This window comes from Gouania willdenowi, chromosome 4, assembly GCF_900634775.1.
Source record: "Gouania willdenowi chromosome 4, fGouWil2.1, whole genome shotgun sequence".
In the NCBI taxonomy this organism is placed as follows: domain Eukaryota; kingdom Metazoa; phylum Chordata; class Actinopteri; order Blenniiformes; family Gobiesocidae; genus Gouania; species Gouania willdenowi.
The window spans coordinates 21,621,522-21,645,140 of NC_041047.1; the positions used below are offsets into that span (position 1 = coordinate 21,621,522).

A 23,619-nucleotide genomic window follows, 5' to 3' on the forward strand; every position below is an offset into this window, starting at 1 on the left:
GATTGGAATCTTTCAGATCTATCTTTGCTTTACATTTTGTCAAAATCCATTAACTTTTAACGTAATCCTGCTAACAGCAGACAAATAAATGCTAACACTATATTTGAAGTTTTATACATAAAGGCTGACATTACGCTGTCATTATTATGACACGATGACACCTGTCATTAGCATGAATAAGGTGTACCCTTCGTTACCCTAACCCCTAACCCCTAACCCAAAAAATGCCAACAAAGATCTCATAATTTAGCGAACAACACTTATTAATGCTAATGTCAGGTGTCATGTCATAGTAATGACAGTGTAATGTCAGCCTTTTGTATACCCCTTCAAATAAAATGTGACCAAATAAAAAAAAAAACTGGTTAAGATATTACCTCCTGAGCTGAGATAATTATAGGAATTCAGATTAATTACAGTAAAAGCCTGAAGGGATGGGAAAAATGTGTCTGAGAAAACCTAAATTTACTCCTCAGAGGGCTGCGCAAAGTTTGAGCCCTATAGATGTTTGAATCTAGTTACCCTGAAATGGATCAAAAGCTGATGTCGTCTAAGCTACACACATACTTGTTTCTGTTGCTACAGAATAGAAACAGCTAATGATCAAAGCCAGATGTATGTGCTTAACATCAACCGCATCAACGCTGTGATGCGGTTGATGTCTGGCTGCTCATTGTTCTGATTATAGCACTCAGCACAGGCATCTAAAGGTGCACAAAAATGCACGTAGGCCATCTCGTTATCCATAGAGATCTAAGAAGATTGGATGTTAGGATGATACATTTGTACGTTAAGCATGCGACATGCACAACGGGAGCTGCATGTGTATAAATAATTCTAAAGGTTTGGATTTGTATTTATATTTTTTATTTACTTTGCAGGAACACCTTTAAATAAAAGATAGAAACATTCATATCCTGTGTTTGTACATACACACGTCTCTTTTTATGAGTAAACCCTGTGACAGATTGTTGTTGCACAGAAATGTGTTTTATTCAGTGAAGTCGCCATAAATTCCCATTTAGTTCATGTTTAAAACCTTTTCAGTCCATTAAATGTGAACTTTTGAGGCTGTCCCTGCCTGCACACATACTCTATCTGACCGTCTTTGCTTTGTTTGTACTATGGTATCAGCAGCATTTTCTGTTACAGATCCCAGTTCTTTGGACATTGGAGTAGCTATTCGATGATGAGCTTCACTCTCTCACTGCAGCTAATATTGTGTGTAAATGTTATGCTAGCATCAATACACACTCCTGTCCTTAATCTCACAAGCCCATCCAGCAGCCTTGATGCTCGCTCTATGCCTCATTATTATTAGTTTCTGTAAAAAAAAAAAACTATTTATTTCAATAGTGTTTTTTTTTTTTTGAAGCTATAGGGAGCCATTGCATTAGAGTCAAAGAGCCACATGAGGCTCCAGAGCCGCAGGTTGCAGACCCCTGCTTTAGGCCAATGTATGTGTTCTTGATAGTCCATCAGTACTGAATACTAAGTATTGGATTACTCATTTTAGTTCAGGGGTCACAGATTGTATACTAGAAAATGAGTAATTTTAACATTATTGTGCCCTAGTTTTCACTTGTACGTATACATAAAACACAAAATATGTCAGAAACAGACAATACCCAAGCAATAAGTGACAAAAACCAGTCCCAACAGGGTCTTCACAATTTTCTTTTTAACTAAGGAAAATATTACTCAATAAAAATTACAAGATTTTGTAAGAATTTTAAGTTTCATTTACACATGATTCACTTTTTCTCTGTCATTTTTACTTTCTCCAGTATGGGCCAAATTGGATTCTCCAAAGGGCCATATTTGGCCCCGGAGCTTTAGCGTCAGGGTCTCTCTGCTCCTTTTGTTAAAGCTGATATCCGGAGTTTCTGAGAAATCTACGTTTATGTATGATTCTTTTGAAATGCAAAAAAATCCCTAACTAGTCTTTTAATATGGTCTACTACTGGTGGTCATTCATAAACATTAATGTATATAAGTCCCTCCTTCATCCTATAGACCCCTATACAAATGGAAACAATCGCAGAGTGCGCACAGCCAATAGGCTTCAACTTCCTGTTTCTGAGACTGTCAATCAAAGTGAATGTTGAACTGTGCACGGAAACAAAAGGCCGCGCGTCACAACAGCAAACAGGTAAATATGATTTTGGCTCTTACCTGACCCATAGACATATATCAATGTGACCCAATGCAACCTTGTTATGTTCTGCGATAAGCATGTAGAAAAGTAGAGGCGTGGCTTCTGGTAGATTGCAGAGGCAAGGGGAGGAAGTGAGGATGTTTAGGGCGGGACATCGAGACGTTTCTCAGAAAGTCCAGATTTAATAAGTGACTTTGATTTTATTAATGAGTCTGAGGTGATGAGTCCCTTTTGTAAATGTGTGCTCAATAACAGGTCAAACAGTCACTAGCTCATTAAAAAAAAATAAAAATAAATTACATTCAACACCAGAAAGCATGAATGCCAACTGTTGTGGCTTGGTCCCAGTTTTGAGCCGCGGTTTGTACTGGTAACTATTAGGATGGGACAATATAGAAAGTTCACCAGACGAGACGACATACGAGACAATAATTTTGGAAAAGAAAAAAGACACAAAAAGAAAAGGAAAATAATAGATGAACACACTTTTTAATAAATACTATTCAACTCAATAGGAATAAAATAAATGAATAAGACAAACTGTTCCTGTGAAAAGTGTGGATCTGCAAATGAATGCAAAAACAGAGACTGATTTCATTCCCGTCTAAATTTAAAACCAAAAACAATATTCCTATTCCTGCATGAGCTGTGCGTCACAGCTTTGTTAAAACAACTAGAACAATCTACGCAGCTCAGATTATTCTTTTTCAACAATATTAGCATTTCTACATTTTCTGGCAGCAATAGAGAGAGACCTTTGTGCATCGACTAGGTCTCCTGCAGTTGGAAGGACACGCCATCAACAATACATTGTGTCACGTTTTAATATCACATGATGTTGCCACATCGCCCACCTTTTAAAATAATTAATATGACACCCTTGTGATCAGAAATGGTTTACTGTGTTAGTTTGAAGTCTTTGCTGTGCAGAATGAGGAGCCACAAACGTCAGGAATCACGAGGACTGGCTTTCAGCAGTGTTTGAGTTTTTCAAGCAGATAAATGATGCAGACTGAATGCATAAAGTTAATGGATAATATTTTTTCTGTGCAACAAATGCCACAGGGGAATTTTCGTTAGTTAGAACGAGTTTCCAGGGAGACGTTGATTATTATTATTTTTTTTTTGTGCGTGTGTGTGTGTGTGTGTGCTTTCAACGTGAGTAGTTTGATATTCTGTCGAAAAACACATTTTCTTTTCTGAGAACGTAATTATTTGTGCCTGTGTGTGAAATGATAAACATTTGAAAGACACAAAAATAAGATGAAGGGCTGAACTGATTTGTTGTATAAACAGAAGATATATGGAATCATCTTTCCAAAGTTTTTCAATGTCCTTTTTGGGAATAACCCCAGGTGACTAGAAAACAATGATCATTGTAATTATAATGATGTGCCAGGTTTGCTTTTGGTGAATACTTTCAAAATAAAAAGCTATATCTTTGCATGCCCTCAGGAGGGTGTAAACTGGCCCATCAGACGCTGATGGTATATAAACGCTGTCAGCAAACTGTCATAATGGCCGAGTAGCTGCTGATTCAGCTATTTACAGCAATGTCTCATTGACATAAGCATTGAAATCACACTTCTGAAAAACTGAAAACGTCCAAAGTTACTGTTCAAAGTTCACGTGTTATGCCGAGGTCAAGAGCAATCTGAGGAGACGCCTGTATTTATTTATGCAATATTCTTTGATTGCATTTAAACATTGAATTTTACTTTAACGAAGGGCTTTTTTTTTTTTTTTTTTTACAACCTAAAAGGAACCTCAAGCAAAAAAGACATGTACTCACTGCAGAATCATTCCTTTTAAAATCTCTAATCACTATAGAGGCTTGTTTTTGTTGAACATTTAATGATGTAATGGTTTAGCTCATGGTGGATTGAATATGCTGCCTCTCCCTGTGTTGCTTTATGAAGATCTTTCCTCTGGGACGACGTTCACAAAGCTGATGACTTGTAAGGAATCTCCAGAGGAAAGGTTTCTGGTTTTGTAGCTTCATTAGGAGGTCGCTACTGTCTTTGCATATGCTCATTAGTTTCCTCCTCATGTTTTATGGAATATTAGAAGAAAATTATCTGAAACAAATACAGTTCTGACACACAGTATGCAAACTAAAGTCAGGCCTCTTTTTAGGGATGAGTTCATGTTTTGTAAATATTGTATCATATTTGTATATAATTATTATATTTGTATTATTATTATTAGCTATCTTACTTTATTTTTTACTACTGTAATGTGTGTGTATCTGATCCTTATTTTTAACAGTCTTTTACATAATTATACACTTATTTAACATTTATTCTTTCTTTTGTCTTTGTTAAACGTTTTATTATTTTATTTGTGATTTTTTTTTTTTTTTTTTTTTTTTTTTCTTAAGTGGCTGTAACAAAAGCAATTTCCCCCTGGGATTAATAAAGGAATTCTGAAACTGGAAAAAAAAAAAAAGGAAGAAAAAAAATCTAATTGTATAGAATGAAACCCTGGGCCTGTTTATTGGTCACAAAGCTGATATTTTTTGGCAGGAAGTGAAGATAGACACATGAAAATCTTCCTAAACAGCTCTGAGTCTCTCTGTTTTTCCCCTTTAAAACAGTCATGCTTGAAAAACCCACTTCCAATCGATAGGGAGCAGAAGTAAAATGGATTTGTTTGCCAGAATGGGGTTACTTTTTGTCAGAAAGCAGCCAAAAGCTGTCCAAAGGTAGGTCAGCCCAGCTCAGTTTCATACTGGTTGTTTCCCCAGGGTAGATTAACCACTTTTTTCAAATATTTAACCATTGCTATTAGTTGTGACTTTATCTTATTTCGGTATTTAGTGCGATATTGCCCTTAAATGGAAGAGCATGTAATTGTTCCACCAAAGAGGGTGAAATTGGAGAATTTTCCGCTGCACACCTGGTGATTTCTCTCGGCACACTTATCGTACCTGTCAATATTTGGATTTGAAAATATGGGAAATTTTCTGGCGCCTGCTAATGAGGACCAACATTCATATCTTAATATTTTTTCTCAAAAGAACGATTTACGATATAAATCTTTGCTAATGTAAAATGCCACACATAAGCTAAAATAACATCACAATGCTTTAAGAATGGTAAGAAAAAAAAGAAAAAAAACTCACGTACAACTAACTGCCTCAAAAGTGAACACACAAAATGACAGCAAAAAATACACCAAATTACTACAAACACACAAATTAACTGAGAAATACACAAAAGAACAACACAAATACTTAATAGGACAACAACATACACACAAGGAGAAAAAAATGCATATTGGGACAACAAAAACACGTAAAAGATCAACAAAAATACACGAAAACAATGCACAATGGGACAGCAGAAATACATAAAAGAACAAAAATTTTAAAAAGGACAACAAAAGACACAAGGGGAGAAAAATACACAATGGGACAACAAAAATCCAAGAACAACATACGTACCAAAAAAATACACAAAACGACTCAGAAAGACATCTAAAATTACCGGAAAAATACACAACAGAACAACAAAAATACAAAGGACAGCAAAATACACAAAAGGAGTAAAAAAATAAAAAATACACAATGAGACTGGGACATTCATTAACAAACAACTGCACAATATGTGCATGTGTGAGTGAGTTCTGGAGTGTGACTTGTTTAGACTCATCTAACTGTTCTTTTCATGCTGTTCTGAGATGTAGAGAAAGCAGCGACTCTAGAGTATTTTAATAGAAAATAAGCTATGAAATATATACTGTATATATATATATATATATATATATCGATGTAGGCAATATTGTAGTTTTCTGTATCGCCAAAATAGAAAACTCGATATCAGAATCAGAATCAGGATTCCTTTATTAATCCCAGGGGGAAATTGCTTAAGATATATCTTAAATCTATATATATATTTAATGAAGGAAGTTGTCCACACTCTTTGATATTGTAGGTCAGAGTAATTACCTGTATCCACAGAGACACACTGATTAGGTTCATTTTTTTATCCTGTCGTCTTTGTGTGCACAAACTAAACCCATTCGGCCCACCAACACCTGCAAAAACAGATATTTGACTAAAATGTTACCATTTCAAACGTAGCCAAATGAGTCAGTACTCTGAAAATTAAGTTGTTGCATCTATAAACACACCTGTAGCGTAATTACGCGCTAAGTGACCACTAATTATTCTACAAAATACACCCGTACGTCAATATTGAAATGACCCATCCCTTGTTCTGCTACCTTCAGGTTATGTCGAGTCTACACCCTGAATGTGAATACATATTTCAGCTGGAGAAAGAGGAGCGCCGCTGCCATCAGTCCATCACTGAGCAGGGAAACGGAAGCACAGAGGGTGAGTGGTTTTCTTTCAAATAAGCCATCCTCCCAGTCTCTCTGCGAAGGCAGCTCGTAACAATTCAAGAGAGGTCGTGGATGGATGTGGACTAGACTACAAGCTACTGGTCAGGACTTTAAGTCAGAACACATGTGTTACAGAAAATCATCCATTGTAGAGGAGAAGGACGGAGTCACTAAATGACAGTCAAAACGCTGAGTGAAAAACAGCGGGTGGTCAATCACTGTGATTCATCTGAGATGAGAGCAGCGTTGTTGCATGACGATTTATGGACGTTAATCCATCTCAGGATGAAGGTCTAAATTGGAAATTCATTCTCCTTCTTCATCTTAGTCAAATGACGTGACGAATGACAAGTTTTCATTGCTACAAGTTTACTCAATTTACTATATGATATACAGAGGTGAAAGTAACAGATTACATGTGCTCACGTTACTGTAATCGAGTTGCTTTTATGGGTACTTGTGCTTTTTTCAGTATGTTTCTAAATCAGTAATTTTACTTGTACTTAAGTCCGTTTTAAAAGAAGTACCATTTCTACACCCAATCATTACTGAGTAAATTATTTATTTATTTTTTGGTTTTAAAATGAGAAAAAAACAAATAAATTAAAGAAATACACAAATACCTCACATTATAGACGACCAACCAGATTAAACCTAATGCACAACGAATGCTGCTTATTTTCTCAGTTTTAGAGTTGATAAATGTAGCTATACTTAAGAGGCTGAGCATTTTTAAAATTGTGAATTGACTTCATTGGTGTTATTTTAGTTAAAAAACATAATTGTACATTTTGACAAATCATTTATTTTTTATACAGATGCCTTTGTGGAAAATAAATGAAGTTACATTTGTGCAAGATTTGGTCTCTTCCTTTTTCAGTTTGTACATTTTAATTTAAATATACTTGGCGGGGGTGGGGGTGGGGTGTGGGGTGAAAGTAGCTAGTAACTTCTAATTTAAGTACTATTTAATTGAGCTACTTTTTACTTGTACTGAAGTATTAAATGTACGACTTACTTGTACATGTACTTGAGTAGGATATATCAGTACTCTTTACACCTCTGATGATATTACTTTTATTCCAAAAGCTGTGTTTGATATAAAAAGTCATCTTTTTCTGCTATTTGACATTTGGGTCCTCAATCTGCACCAGGTTGCTCTTCGTTCTGGGATGCTGTTGTCTGTTGGCCTCACGCAGTCATTGGAGAAACTGTCACCAGATTGTGCCCTGCAGTCTTTTCCCTCTTCAAAAACAACACAGGTAAAACATGTTTGGTTTTAATCATTGCTTCACAGCACTTTAAGTCTAAGGTAGTGGTCCTCAAACATTTTCAGCCCAAAAAAATAGTTTAATCTGACATAATATTCCAATTTAAAATCTACAAAATGTTTCATTTTCATTCATTTCATTTTATGTATTCTTTTTTCATGGTAATGCAACATAAATTGGTACAACAATCCAGCAAACACAACAATAATACATTCCATGAAAAGAAGAACAGGAGTAGGATGAAGAAAAAAATCTTATAAACTCCTACCCCCGTTTCAAGTTTTTATTTTATTTCATTTTTTTTGTTGCTCATTCAGTTCAGTTTTGTTGCTGCAAAAGGTAATTAACATGTGAACATAATGTACCTACATGCATACATACATACATACCCACATACACATATACCGGTACATATACTTATAAAGACATCTACCTATATACATATAATAGAGCTGTCAAAAGCAGTAAAAAAAAAATATATATATATATATATATATATATATATACACACAGTATATTAGTTTCCGAACAATTCTGAAACACTAAAAAAATAAAAAATCGTGACCGCAAAAAAAGCACCATTATGTCTTGTGAAGCTCAGAAAGAAGGATATCAAAAATCAGTATGATATCAAAATTTAATCAAATCTATTCATTAGCATTAAAAAAATCAAGTCCACAACTCCAGTACCAAGACAACTCCAGCATACATACGTAGATAAAAAATAAACATAAAAATAAAAAGTTAAATTGAAATAAATGAATAACAATAATAATAATAATAATAATAATAATAATAATAATAATAATAATAATAATTAAAAACATTTCTGCAGTGTTTCTATAATATTATAATTGTTGAGACACCTAAACATTGGCTTCAAGTTCATAATGAATAATAAAAAATAGTTTACTTGTATTTTCTCACATAAAACAGAGAATGTTGTTTATCGAATAATAATCCCTTGTTATTGAAACAAAACTGATACAAAGTAATTTTGTTGTATGCTCCGAAATGAATTATTCTTTATTCTTTATTTTTTCTTTTCTGTTTCTATTTTTCTTTTTAATTTATTTTTATTCCTTCATTTGTCACCACATTCTTTCTTCACAGCTGAATCTCAACCTCTTGCTCTTTTTAGGGTCAGTGGGTCGAAACTGCACGAGTGAGGGATGGTCCGAGCCGTCCCCACCTTATCACATAGCCTGCAGTGTGGACGACCACATCCCTGAGGTGAGGGGGTGGTGGTGGGGGGGGGGGAGGGTAGATTTACAGAAGAAACTCTCCACACATCAGTCACAGCGTTTATTCAAAACAAGAGGAGGAGACACGTGAGAGGGAACAAAATAACCCTAACCCTAACCCGAAAATAACAAGTTAGAATGATATTTAAGTAATAAGTATAGCAATAAGTGCTTTATCGTGATTAATCACATTTACTCATGTCATGTGTTCATTTGGTCGATTAAAAATTGTCGTTTTAGTTTCTGTCAGCTACATTTTTTAATTGAAAATAATTACGCTACGGCTAATTTAAAAAAAAAAAAAAACTTGTTAAAAACTTCATTAAAATATGTTTATATTTTTGTCAACTAATAGAAAAGAAACCATAAATTTCATGAGACGAAATCCAACTAGAACTCAAGCACAAACATCAAACAAATCAAAATGTATTGTAACGTGTAACATGATGGAAGATATTTAGTTTTATGTAATGTGAGTTTTTTTTTTTTTTTTTTAAAAGGTTTGAGAAACGTTGAACTAAATTAGTTTCTTTTGCATATATATTTATAGCTAACTTGCTGGCATAGTTTGTAAAAAAAAAAAAAAAGCTTTGTTTCCCCAATCTACTTTGTGTGTATTCATGGATTACAGTGATCCCACAGCTCTCTATTTTAAAGTTAATCCCTGTTTGTCAACACAGTTTCTGAATCATTGATGATGGAATAAATAATCATTTCTATTTCACAGAGCAAGTAAAAATAAAATAGAGAAAAGGGATTAAATTAGGTCGTTCTTGCACTTGGTAATAGTCAAATAATCTCATAAACAACTGCAATCCCATAATTATTATAGGTTGGTTTAGCTGTTTCCTTTGTCCAGTCCCATCACCATGAAATGATTTAAAGACTAAAAAGCACAGATGTTTTTAATGCTGTCCAGTCTGAGGCGTGAAGTAATTTCATCCCATTTTGTGACATTACACTTATTTTGAAGCCTAACAGCATTATATATATATATATAAAAGAAAAGACTTTGATATTGCTGTATAGCCACTTTTTTCTTCCACACTAATCTATCTTCTACTTGTTCTGTAGCTGGAGGAGTCGTACTTTGCTGCAGTGAAGCTCATTTACACTGTTGGATACAGCCTCTCTGTTGCTGTGCTGGCTATTGCCGTACTAATACTGTTGCTCTTCAGGTATGAGTTCATCTCAGGTTGCACATTTATTTCAACAAACGAATCCTTTTTCATTTTGAAAAACAGACGTCATTATTTACTTTTCACCCAAAGCTCAGCAGCATCAGTAAAGACAGGACTGAACTGCATTAAGTTCTTATGAAGACTTTATGAGAGTGGAAGCGAAGACATTACATATTTTAACTATAACTATATGTAATTGCGTTGTAGTGCATCATGACTTTTAGAAAACTGTTTGTCTTTTATTGTGAAGGGGCTTTATTTGAACTATGCCCTTTTAACAAAGGGTATAGGTCACAATGGGCCCTATTCTGCAGTCTGCAGTTACGCACCTCTCTCCTGCGCGTATTCTTTGGTCCAGGCTCCTGACATGCCCACCGCGTGTAGATTGACCAAAACCGCATCGTCTGTGAATGAAGGAGGTCTGAAGCAAAAGAGGCGGACTGGGCCATGATGTCATTTTTTTGTCTCGTCTCCAACTGGTCAATGTGAACATATTAGAAATGTTGATGGTCAATCTTTTGGCGTGCTTGTGTGACTCCTCCCCCACCCCCGTGACAGCGTAACAGTGGCCACGGTTACATGATGTTTTTTTTTAATTCAAAATGATTTATTCCGAATTAAATCATTCGGAATAAAAGCTATAACACAGAACACCACACATGAGAACTGTTTTCAGTTTTATTTTGATTGTAGTTTTTAAGCAGCAGCTCGACAAAAACACACGGTTTTAGTTTGGACCGCGGAGTGTAAGGGAGAAAGGAACTAATCACTGGTAAATAGCCCAGGAAACCTCTGGAAAACAATCACCAGGAATAAATATTATCTCCCTGGTAAAGACAGTAGCTCTAACAACTGGTAAAATGATAAACTTAGTGATATTACAGCCTGTACATGCAGTACGGGGACGCATTTACTCTGTCTCCAGGTATTAGTGCCAGCCGTTCGGTGAAGCCTGTTCCGTTTATCGAGGTCTGTGTGTGTTTAATAAGTCCGTGTGAAAGTCTGCATGTTTATGCCTCCGTGCATCCACTCTTTTCATTATATCCTTGTCTTTTAAGGCTCTTAATAAATAGTCTAGGCTGGAGTCCGGACCGCCGCCATCTTATGTCGTCAACAGCACGTTATCGCCGCAAGTCGCGCAAGAGCAAAACGACCCAAATTAACTTCAAGCGGCTTTAACCAAGTTAAGTGTTTACAAGAAAGATGAATTATCGAATTCGGAATAAACCAGCCACCTTATTCGGAATTAACTTTAATTTGTTATTAAATCAGCATTAGGAATTATGTGTTTACAATTTCAGGTTAAAGAGGAATTAAAGCTCCCGTGTAAACGTGGCCACTGTCAGTTTGGATAGATTCTTTCTGGGAGTCTCTTCTGCAATTACATGAGTGCGTGTGGCTTAAAGCTTAAATTGGAACTGAGTTGATGCTTCTTGTGCAATGTAATGTTTCACCTTATGGGGGCGCTGCACTTATTCTAGGTTCAGAGGAAAAGAACTTTAGCAGATTGGAGATATTGCGTATGGCCAGATTTGAATAGGAACGCTCTCATTTCAGGGCTGCTCCACCCAGAGTGTGTAACTGCGATGGAAACGCCCAGTGACTGACTTAAGTACAGGGGGAGAATAGTGTGCACCCAGAAACAGTGCCGCGACATGGCTTTTCTGACTTACGCGCATGGGAGAATAGAGCCAAATATGATTATATTGTGTTTTTCATTTTTTTGAATGTACTTCCTGAGAAGAAAAGTTTGTACATTAAAAAGTGCTTTTCTTTAACTGATATTAAATAATAAAATGTTAACTATCTGTAGTTTACACTGTGCCCATTTGTCCTAATTATTAAATTTAGAGGTTTAGCATATTTGTTGATTTGGATCATCAATTGTTTTCAAGTAATAACGGTGGGTCCCAAAACCCAATAAGTTGAAAAAACACAGCTTATTTTATGTAATAGGTAAGTTTAATGAAAATCTGCATTGTTTGTACATTAGAGCAACTGTTGAAAGCAGTAGATAAACTGTTGAGCAAATTATTTGGCCGCAGATGAAACAGGGGCGATTGTGGCTCAGGTGGTAGTGGGTTGTCTTCTGATCGAGAGGTTGGGGGTTCGATCCCAGTACCTGACTATGTGTCCAAGTGTCCTTGGGCAAGACACTGAACCCTAAGTTGCTCCCAGTGGTCGACTAGCGCCTTGCATGGCAGTCCTGTCCCACTGGTGTGTGAATGTGAGAGTGACTGGGTGAATGAGCTGATATGTAAAGCGCTTTGAGACTGCTTCAGTGTGGTGATAAAGCGCTATATAAAATCAAGTCCATTTACCATTTACAATTAACCAGGCTTTGTATTCAATATCTAATAAGCTCACCTGCGTTTACCTCTGTGTTGCTGTTTTTAGATGCTTTTTTTTTGGACTGCAGTCCACTTAGTGAGTGACTGACACTGTGTGAAGGGTCGTCTTGGTCTCATTCACCTGGCTCTTTAGTATACTGGATTACAGTGTGTAGAAGCAAACAAAAACATACAAAATCCTTGATGGAGGTTTTGTAACAATATTTAGGTGGCCTCAAACTTCCTATTAATCCGTTTCTCCTCTTTTCCTACAAAACAGTAGCGACAAATACACTTTATATCTGTCCTTAAATCAAAGACACATTGAAAAATTTACCTCACACGAGTTTGGATTATGCAAAAGTGGCTCATTTTGAATGTTCTATATTTAAAAAACATGCACTGCACAGCCACAGTGTGTTTGTAGTGTCAGATCCACTGCACGTAATAAATAACAACACACAGCTCCACTGAAAGCCTGATAATGAGCTTATACTTTTACAGATGTTTGGAGCAGGGAGGCACGTCAAACATGCTGTAAAGCAGGGATGGGCAACTCTATCGTAGAAGGGGCCACAAAACTGGGATTGTATCTGAGCCAATGTCTTTTTTGTTTTGATTTTTTGTCAGTTTTTAGCCATTTTTTGGAGTCATAGTGTGTGTTTTTGTTATTTTTTGTGTTGTTTTTGTAATTTCTGTGTCATTTTCTACATTTTTGTTGTCGATTTGTGCCTTTTGGGGTCACTTTCTGTATTTTTGTTGTCGCTTCATGTATTTTCCTCTTGTTTTGTGTAATTTTGTTAACAGGCTGTGTGTCTTTGGAGCTATTCTGTAAATGTGTTGTTGTTTTGTCGTCATTTTGTTTGTTTAAGTGGTTGCTGTTATTTTTGGACTTTTTTGTGTACTTTGTGCATTTTGCTGCCAATTCGTGCGTTTTGGTTCTTATGTTGTGTGTTATTGTGGGGCTTCACATTCCTTCCAACTTCTTGAATTACAATTTTGGGGGATTTGCTTTGGGGGCCGCAAAACATTAGACTGAGGGCCACATGTGGCCTCCGGGCCGCCTGTTGCCCATGACCACAGTAAGGCCTCGCTGCCTTACACTATGTATTAACTGATATTTTTCAAACAGGAGACTGCGCTGTGCCAGAAACTTTATTCACATCCAACTCTTTGTGACCTTCATCATGAAAGCTGTGGCAGTGTTTATTAAAGATGCTACGCTGTTCTCCAACGATGACACCAACCACTGCACACTTTCCACAGTAAGAGAATGACACTAAATTGTTCTACTGTGGGGAGAACATCGGGGCTGATCCTGCTGTTCCTTATGGGACTTTCTCTCCTGCACCGTTTCCACCTCCCAGTTTGATCTCTGTCCTTGTCCTTTCCTTCCTGTCTTTGTCTCTGTCCAGTTTGCCTGTAAGGTCTCTGTGGTCTTCTGCCACTACTGTGTCATGACAAATTTTTTTTGGCTCCTGGTGGAGGCGCTCTACCTCAATTCCCTGCTACTGTCCTCTTTCTATCATAGTCGCAGATGCCTCTGGGGCTTCAGTCTGCTGGGATGGGGTGAGACCCTTCACGTTACAAATAAGATGACCTGCAAACCATCTTAAACACAGTGTAATTTTATCACAGCTTATATCTGTTTACATATCTGTGGCTAGGGCTGGACGATATATCGATATTCAAGATACAGTTTTCTATTTTGGCGGTATAGAAAATGACGATTTTGCCTATGTCAATATACTTATTTTTCATAGCTTATTTTGTATCACACTACAGAACTCACTCACAGGTTCTGTCCTTTATATTCAATATATTATATTCAAACAGCTGTGCAATAATTGTGCAGCTGTTTGTTAATAAATGTGCCTGTGTTGCCTTTTGCATCAGCAAATTTAACTCAGAATTGTCTTTCTGATCAGTCTTAATTTGAATTAAACTTATTGAGATTGTATATCGTCATTTTTAGTTAAAAAATATAGAGATATAAGTTTTGGTCCAGCCCTAACTGTGGCTCTTACGACACCTTTTAGGGCTTATTTTTCTAACCTTATGTACAACGATTGGTCAAAAACCAACAGCACAAATACTTAGATGTATCTTCAACTCTTCTAATATTCGTTATTGACCACAGATATAAAAGAAGATGCTTCTTAAATCCAACCAATGTAATCAAATGTAAATAAAAACAAAAAGAGATTCTACATTTGAAGAGATTTGGATTCCGTCAAACAGTGGGAAGCAAAAGAATGAAGGAGAAAAACAACTTTTTAAAAGCAGATTGATTTTCTTCAGATTTATTTATTGTATATTGTCTCTGACAGTTTTTGTTTTTGTTTTTTTTTTTTTCACCTTCACACAGGTATACCGGTGTTCTTCATTATCCTGTGGATTGGATCCAGGCTGTATTTTGAGGACACAGAGTGAGTAATACAAAAACTCTCTTATAACTCTCGCTTGCCACAACCTTTATTTTTTTTTCCTTGGAAACAAATTTTGACTTTCACTTAATAAAACAGCGGCACCTCTGCTGGAATCAATATTATGAGTATATATTTTCTCTTTGACAAGCTGAGGAAACATTACAAAATCAAATACGTGAAACAACTACAGTATTTAGTTGTCTCCGTGCCAAATTAGAGCGTGCCAAATTATCGGTCACTGTCCAAAGCTGTAATATTACAAAGTTAAGGTTTCTTTAGGCGTCCCCTTATGTGAAATTTGATTTAATTTAGATATTGTAACTGCTTCACATGAAACACATTGATAAGTTTTTTTAACTGATTTGGCAGACACATATATTCTCCAAGCTTTACACAGAAAATACCTAATATTTATATTATTAAATATTCATATGTCACCAATGTATCTTGGGATTGTTTTGGATCTCCGACAGGTGAATGTGTTTGTTTTCTCTACAATTAATACAAAGTGCATCTTTTAAAAGTCTTGTCTCACACAGATGCTGGGACATCAATGAGGAGTCTCCCTATTGGTGGATCATAAAAGGACCAATTGTTGTCTCCATCGCGGTAAATACCATTATTGTACCACAACAAGCCAAAAGATGAAATTGTTAATTATGTCTGTAGCATGGTGCAAATAGTTTCATCATGCAGATTAGTTATAGCTTTAGAAACGGATTCATTGAATGAAAAGAGAAAATGTCCCAACAATCCCTGTCGATTACACACCTGGACACGCAAACTGTTGCAATGATTGTGTTTTTGTTTTTAGTTTAATTAACTCCTGTCAGTGCTTTATTTATGTTGGGTGAAAAGACCCCATCATTGCTGAGTTTGTTTCTCTCTCTACAGGTCAATTTCATGCTCTTCATGAATATCATCCGTATTTTAATACAGAAGCTCAATCCTCGCCTGATCCAGTTTAATAACTCCTCTCAGTACAGGTAATCGTCTAGCTACGCCTGCAGGCACAGTTACTGTCAAGAGAAAGCAGTGTTTTATTATATAGTCATAACTTCAGGGTAAAATCAGAGGGGAAAACATATTTTGAGCAAAGCTTATGAAGAAAATGCGTTTTTATTTGTTTGGATGCTTTGTATTTATACATGTTCTTAGTTTGGATGAAACTTTGAAGCCTGATAGGGGTCTTGTCATCTATACCTGCTTAACCAATAGGGTCGCAGGGGATGCTGGATTCCATCCCAGCAGGAGCACAGTATTTGTTTAATAAATTCCTACAGCAATGGCACAAAAAAAATATCTGTATTTATTAATAGAACTTTGTTTGCACTGAAAAGCACACGCTGTGTGTCTCATTAAAGATGTCCTGTGCAGGACCTGGCTACAGGAAATGACCAACTTGTTACACATGGAGAGGGTCCGATATAGTGTCTCTCTCAGCTCTTCAACCTTTGACAAAATGTGGAAAACATTCTTGTCTCACTTATCAAAGACAACCTAAAATTTTATTTTGCTAAATAACTTTGTGCAAATAGTTGTCCGCCTTTCTTTTATGTATACTGTAGAAACCTTGTACTTGTACTGTCCGAGGCTAATGGGACATACCGTGATCTTTTAACAGTTGGTGATGTTTCCTTAAAAATGTGACTTACTGTATTGTAAGACATTCTATAAGAGCATGTATTTGTTGTTTTCTGCCCTGCCCTATGTTTCTCATTTCTTTATTTCCTCTTTGTCTTAGGGTTTTTTTTCTTGTCAATGTACTGTATGTTTATAAAATTGAAAATGTATAAATGAAATATTAGAAAAAAAAAAAAAAGATGTCCTGTGCAGGAAGCAATTTTAGTACAAACCTAGCGGACGCATTTCCCCACGTTAGCACATTATCTTTGATGTTGCGGACTAATATCTGATGATTTTAGTTTTCAAACTGTGCCTACTTTTCTGTTCAAATGAATCCAAGTATGTACATGATTGACAGCAGATCATTAGCATCAGTGTGTGTGTGTGTGTGTGTGTGTGTGTGTGTGTGTGTGTGAGAATGCTCTCCAGCAGCTTCACTTGTCTTTTCTTTTCTTCCTTCCTGCTACAGACGCCTGACTAAGTCCACTCTCCTTCTTATCCCTTTGTTTGGGACTCACTACATGTTCTTCAATTTTCTGCCCGACCACTTCAACGTGAACCTTCGTCTCTGTGTTGAGCTCTGCTTAGGCTCCTTCCAGGTAAATGCAATCTCTGCTGAAAGTCGATACTCCCGCTTTTGAACATGCTGTCCACATGAAAACACTTCACTTGAAGTTTTACACATGAGGCTGACATTACGCTGTCATCATCCGTCATTAGCATGAATTAGGTGTCACGAAGGCTGTCATTAAGCGTCGTTCGCTACACCTTTGGAGCTATGTTGGCATTTTTTAGGTTAGGTGGCGGGATCTAGTGGGGCCTGGTAGGGTTAGGGTTAAGGTTGAGGTCAAGGTTTGGTGTTAGGGCTTAGGGTAACAAAGGGTTAGGATTAGGGTACTGAACGACACTTAATGGCCACGGTTACATGATGCTTTTTAATTCGGAAGTAGTTATTTCGAATTAAATCATTCGGAATTAAAGTGTTCTGCTCGACAATAATACACTTTGGTCCACGGAGCGGAAGAGATATGAACTAATCACCAGTTAATAAAGCCCAGTAAAACTCCGGAAAACAATAACCAGGAATAAATATTTGCTCCCTGGTAAAGATTGTAGCTCTAACAACCGTTACAATGAGAAACTTGGTGATATTACAGCCTGTGCAGCAGTACGGTGACGCATTTACTCTGTCTCCGATGAAGCCTGTTCTGTTTGCTGATCTCCATGTGTGCGATAAGTCCATGTGTCTGTGTTAATGTCCACATGTTTATGCCTCCATCCATCCGCTTTTTTCATTATATCCATGTTTTTTAAGGCTCTTATTAAATAGTGTCGGCTCTATTCCCGGCCGCCATGTTGGATTATGTCGTCACCCAACGCATCATAGCCGCAAGTCGCACATGTGCAAAACGACTGGAATGAACTTAAAGCGGATTTAAGTGTTGTTATCTGTTTACAAGTGAGAGGAATTATTTAATTCGAAGTTAAAAACGGAATAAACCAGCCACCTAATTCGGAATTAAGTTTAATTCAGAATTAAATTAGCATTAGGAATTTGGTGTTTACAAGGTCAGGTTAAAAAGGAATGAACTTTTATTCCGCTTGAAGCTCCCATGTAAACGTGGCCAATGACAGCCTTCATGACACCTTATTCATGCTAATAACAGGTGTCGTGTCATAACAACGACAGCGTAATGTCAGCCTTCATGTATAAAACTCCAGGTAATGTGTTACCATTTCTTTCAACCATTTTAGTCATTTTAAAGTGTGTTTTGTCTGTCTACTTTGATCTAGTGTTTGATTAAGTGTGTCTGCACAACATAGAAAAAACAAGTAATGGTTTTCCAGTATTACTTGAAATTGTTGCTTTTATTTATACTCTTTTGAATTTACAGAAAACTACTGTCACATTAAGAAATTACCTTGTAAAACCAATTGATTGTGAGCGTCTACACGCCCATATTCACTGCGCTTTTTGATTAAAACTTTAATTATATAGCACTTTCTAAGAACTAATGGCGTGACTAAGTGCTTCACAGTTAAGTGAAAATGAAAACAACTTTCAGAGCCACACAAATACACAAAGGCAAGAATCAATGAATGCTCTGTAAGAGATTCTGGTGTCTTTAAAATCATTAGCTCTGGAGGAGGACAGCTCCAGACAGACAGTAATTGATAGCTCACTGATGCAGTTTATTATTGCCATACTTGTGCATCTCCCACCCTCCATCTCCTATGAACATCCTGCCATTTGTTCGTCAGCACTCAAGCCATTCTAATGCCCTCCCAGCACCCAAAGTAATATAATTGCTCACAGTTTATCACTGTCATGGTTCATCTATGAAAATTACATCTGCCAATTAATAGTTTGTGCCACTATGTGCTGTTTAAATGACTGTGAATGCTGATTAATGTGCTCAGAGGTGAAGATATCACATTCATAAATGCAGAGCCAAAACTACTCAATGCAGTGGTTTGTACTCAACTTACTCTGACTGACTGATAATCAGACACATGCATATGATACTGTATATACAATTAAACTTTGCAATAATGGAACATTTAAAAACTGATAGCTGATTGTAACCAGTAGAGATACACAGGAAGCACCCAATGAATAAATCTATTCGTTATCTATTCTGTAAATACAATTCAAAATTCAAACTTATAATTGATGAAATTCAGCTTGGACTTGCTATGCATTCAAGCATTCAACAAATTAATTGTTTAATCAACTCAGAGCACTATTCTTTTTGAATTGTTTACAATTATAATCCTAATTCGGTTGATTATTCCAAAGGATTGGATAAAGTCTTCTCAACAATATTCAATATTCAGCTTTACTTATTCCCGTTTCTTGGTACTATATGGCAGTGGTTCCCAACCAGGGGTGCGTGTACCTTTAGGAATACCTCAACAAATAACAGAGGGTACACAGAAACATTATATATAAAATTATAGGACAGCTTTTTACATGCGCTCAGACATTTTCCTCATTTATCATTAATAAACTGTCATCCAACTCTTTAAAATACGTCAAAATGTAAAGTTCAAAATCTAAAATGGCCAAAACGTCAGAAATAGATGAGAAAAAGACTTAAATGCATGGTAATGTTGGACAAATAAACAATGCATGACATGAACTAAAGGCTACTTTAGACAGAAATGGTAAGAAAGGCTGGGAAACACTGCTATATGACAATAAAAACCCATTTTATGCAGTTTTTGAGCACATCAACCAAAAGAAAGAAAAAAACATATCAGACATTCATAATTTACTCTGTTCTATGCGGGTGAAGAATTTTCCTCAACCTTTCTGTGCTCATAGTGTTCCACTGTCTAAGCCACACAGACAAGGTTTTAATGCCAGATCTGAGACAGTAAAGTAATGATGTAACGGTTTCTTTTACAGGGGCTTTTAGTAGCCATTCTCTACTGCTTTCTCAATCAAGAGGTCAGTACAAGTCGTATTTATCTCAAGCATTTACCAGAACAATTTTTATGATCGTGATAGTGAAAGTAAAAAGCTCATTTTAAACTTTAAAGAGTGACTAAACCCTGAGGTTTTGGCTGACCTGCCACTGGGGAGAAAAAAAAAAAGTATTGATTATGGGCGGGGCTCCTGCAGATAATACAGAAAGAACAAAAGCCAGATAGCCAGGTAGCATCACTAACTAGCAGAAACAAACCTTCATTCACAGCCAATAGCAAATTAGATTGTAATAACCAGGTTTCACCCCATATAGAGGGCAGTCACTTTTACAGTTTTGCAACAAAATATGTCAAATGTTAATACGTTGACTAAAATGTTGACTAAGACCAATCAACAACACTATTTCCTATGAAGAGAAATTTGTGTCTTTTTTATGCAATCAAACCAAAAATGTATTTGAAACGAAAAAAAAAAAGATTTGCAAACAAAAATAATGAATTTGAAATTTAAAAAAAAAAAAAAAAAGATTTGCTAACATTAGAACCAGAACTATTTTTTTTGTTTTTTTTTGTAAATGCTGGTTTTGTTTACAAATCAAAAATGTGTTATCATGAAACTTGTTTGTGTTTCCTGAAGTTTTGATTGAGTTTCAACTCCAAGCTTATGGGCGGGGCCTCCTCCGGAGGATGTTAGAAGTCTTTTCCACACCATCGTTTGAAACTGACCAATAAAAAGATTTTTAACAATAAATTTTTTGTTTAAAAAAAGATGCAAATTTCTCTCTATAGCTTCCTACCCAAATAAATTGCGGAAAAAAATTGTTTTTTGGGGGGTTTAGTTATTCTTTAAGTTTCACATTAGTCAGTATTACTTTTTTATACTCAAATAGTTACTGTAATGCACCTTGCTTCTTTATTATAAGTTGGATTTTTCTGGAACTTTGAAATGCTTGTGTTATTTGAAATACATATCTAATTAAAACTGCATTTTTTAATACCCTTTAAAGGATTTTTTTTAGGTAACTCAGACAAAAGGAAGACAATTATTTCAATTATCATACTGTATTTAAAGTAATATTTCAAGAATAAAGCATTACAGTATTTAGGTTCAACTCAACTTTATTTATTTATATAGTGCAAATTACAACAGTCATTTTAGTGCACTTTAACAAAATATAAAGTCCTTAGTAAGACTCAGGAAAAGAAAATCTAATGGATATTAGCATAGGCTGGGTTAGAGATACAGCAGCTCTAAGGGTGAGGGTTGACTTCTTGAGTTGATCAAAGGTGGTGCTATGGTAATATATCATGTTGAAAGCCGTGTCACACTATCAAAGCGTTCTCTCATCCATTTAAAACTCCTGCGTACACATTTAAAAGCATGACAGAAAATAAAAATCAATGTCAGCCAACAGTATTAAGAATAAATAAACCACATTTATAATCTTTGTAATGACATTCACCAAACAGTGTTCAAAAAAACCCCAGAGCTTTGCACTTTTTTCAGGTTCAGAATGAAGTGCACATGCAGTGGTTGCGCTGGCAGGAGAGAAGCTATGGAGTGGTGTCCCCGGCTGCAAAAGGAAGCCAGATGGATACACCTTTCTAGTGATGAGACGCGTCTTCATCCTCAACCTGCCGAGTGTAAATGAATATTCACAACGTTAGTGTTTATCATTGACTTCATTTGTAAGAGTGCATCACTGACAGTCTGACACGCTGAAAGTCTCTGCTTTTTCTAAAATAAAAGGCTTGATGTGAAAGAAGAATGTTTTCAGAAAGACTATTGCGGATACTAGGGAACATTCTCACGCCAGGCAACAGTCATCAACTGTCCTATGCATTTTAAAGGATGCTGTAGTAGCAGTAAAATATGACACTGTATTTTAAAGTGAAAAAATTGTCAAAGGTTTTAAACTATTGCCAAATATTTGAATGGAATACATTCACACAACTCTGGAAGAAAAGCATAGCAGCTACACCTGCATGTGTTAATGCAATTTCTTCTTTATATTCTGACAAGTCAGCATTTTGTTGTCACTAAGGTCACACTATTCACTAAATGAAGAGCCGTAATTTTGCAGGAAGATTAGCATAATAAACATTAATTACCACATTATTCTATGACATTTGCATGTCTACACAGTTAACATGTAAATGAAAGACATGATTCTACTATTATTACTAATACTCATTATTCCAATACTCACGCTGATACTATTTGTTAAAGATTGTTGTCAAAAAGCTTCATTTTGTATTATATATTGTAATGTTTTATAATTATTAAAATGTGTTTTCATTGGTATTTGTTGTTAAGTGCATATGGGAAGTGTATGTATTTACAGTATATTCAGTGTTTGTCTGCTGTTCTCTGTATACTGTTCTAATGTTTATGGGTTTCTTACTCTCTAGAATTAAAACCTGTGACACTGATGGAATTGTTCATCTCATATGTTGAAAAAATAGTTACCAATACTGGGTCTTTGTTCGATTTGTTATTAACAATAATCATATTCATATCAGCGTTAAATGTATTTATTAAAAACACTTTTCCCCGCCTTCATTTGGAATGTACAAACTCGTTTCTGCTGGACTTGTTTTTAAGTCTCTGTTCTTGTAATCCAACAATTAAAATGTGAAATATTAAGTTCTTTCAAATTTAACAGGACTTTGTGTTGTTATTGCTTACGTGAACCTATATTTCTTCACTAAATAAAAGATAGAAATCTACAGGTGAAAGCAGTGAAAAAGATCAACATTTTGAGTTTTTTTGTTTACAATGCAGGAGCCAAACGCATTTTAACACTGCTGCTTTGAGTGTAACAAACAAAGAAAAGACACAAATGTTTGTTGGCGTTGTCACATCACATAATGGCTCCTGAACTGACCTTGAGGATATTTGTGTTGAATAAGGGTTTTCGTTTTGTCCCTTTGGGCGTGTGGGCCGAAGCATGTGCCCTTTCCTCTCAAAACAGACATGCATGTTAGATTAGAGAGGGTCTGTGATTGAAAAATGAGAAACTATAATATTCTGCTTAAACATTTCACATTATTTCTCTTAAAAATTTAATTTCTGCAAGATGCAGGTGCTGAATAATAAAAAAAAAAACAAAAACACCAAGTGGGTTGTAGTAGCCAAATTGCCAATAGGAGTGTTTGGGTGTATTTGTTTGTTAAGTCTGCAGTCCAGGATTTAGCTGGTTTTACACCCTAATGTGAGCTGGAGATAGAGATGCTGCCACCTGTGACCCTATACTGTACATAAATACGCAAGTAAATAATTACTCGTTTTTTGTTGTGACCTGATCATTTAAGGATTATATTTTTTTTTTCATCTTGTGCTCATGTAAACATGTACAGAAAGTAATTACATATTCAAATCCCACACGTTAAGCTCTTTTTTTATACTTATACAAATAAAAGAGAAAAACACACATTCAAACAAGTATACTATATGCTTTATCCCATTCTATTTAAAAAAAAATAATCTATTTGTTTATTAGGAGATATAACAATATTTCAATGAACCGTTTTCCTTTGTATGCCAGTGTTGGGAGTAACTAGTTATTTTTGTATTATATTACAGTAATATATTTCTTTT

General features: G+C 35.8%; 1 protein-coding gene across 1 annotated transcript in view; it reads left to right on the plus strand.

Moving 5' to 3' along the window:
* Positions 1 to 22,567, plus strand: part of ghrhrl (growth hormone releasing hormone receptor, like) — a 30,532-nt gene extending 7,965 nt beyond the window's left edge. Inside the window, exons 2-13 of the mRNA XM_028444491.1 lie at positions 6,392 to 6,497; positions 7,660 to 7,767; positions 8,918 to 9,009; positions 10,095 to 10,198; positions 13,664 to 13,796; positions 13,947 to 14,100; positions 14,900 to 14,960; positions 15,500 to 15,569; positions 15,855 to 15,946; positions 17,056 to 17,185; positions 19,999 to 20,040; positions 21,526 to 22,567. Of these exons, the coding sequence (XP_028300292.1) occupies positions 6,392 to 6,497; positions 7,660 to 7,767; positions 8,918 to 9,009; positions 10,095 to 10,198; positions 13,664 to 13,796; positions 13,947 to 14,100; positions 14,900 to 14,960; positions 15,500 to 15,569; positions 15,855 to 15,946; positions 17,056 to 17,185; positions 19,999 to 20,040; positions 21,526 to 21,627 (1,194 nt within the window). The 3' untranslated portion in view covers positions 21,628 to 22,567. The remainder of the gene's footprint in view (positions 1 to 6,391; positions 6,498 to 7,659; positions 7,768 to 8,917; positions 9,010 to 10,094; positions 10,199 to 13,663; positions 13,797 to 13,946; positions 14,101 to 14,899; positions 14,961 to 15,499; positions 15,570 to 15,854; positions 15,947 to 17,055; positions 17,186 to 19,998; positions 20,041 to 21,525) is intronic.
* Positions 22,568 to 23,619: the final 1,052 nt, after the last annotated feature.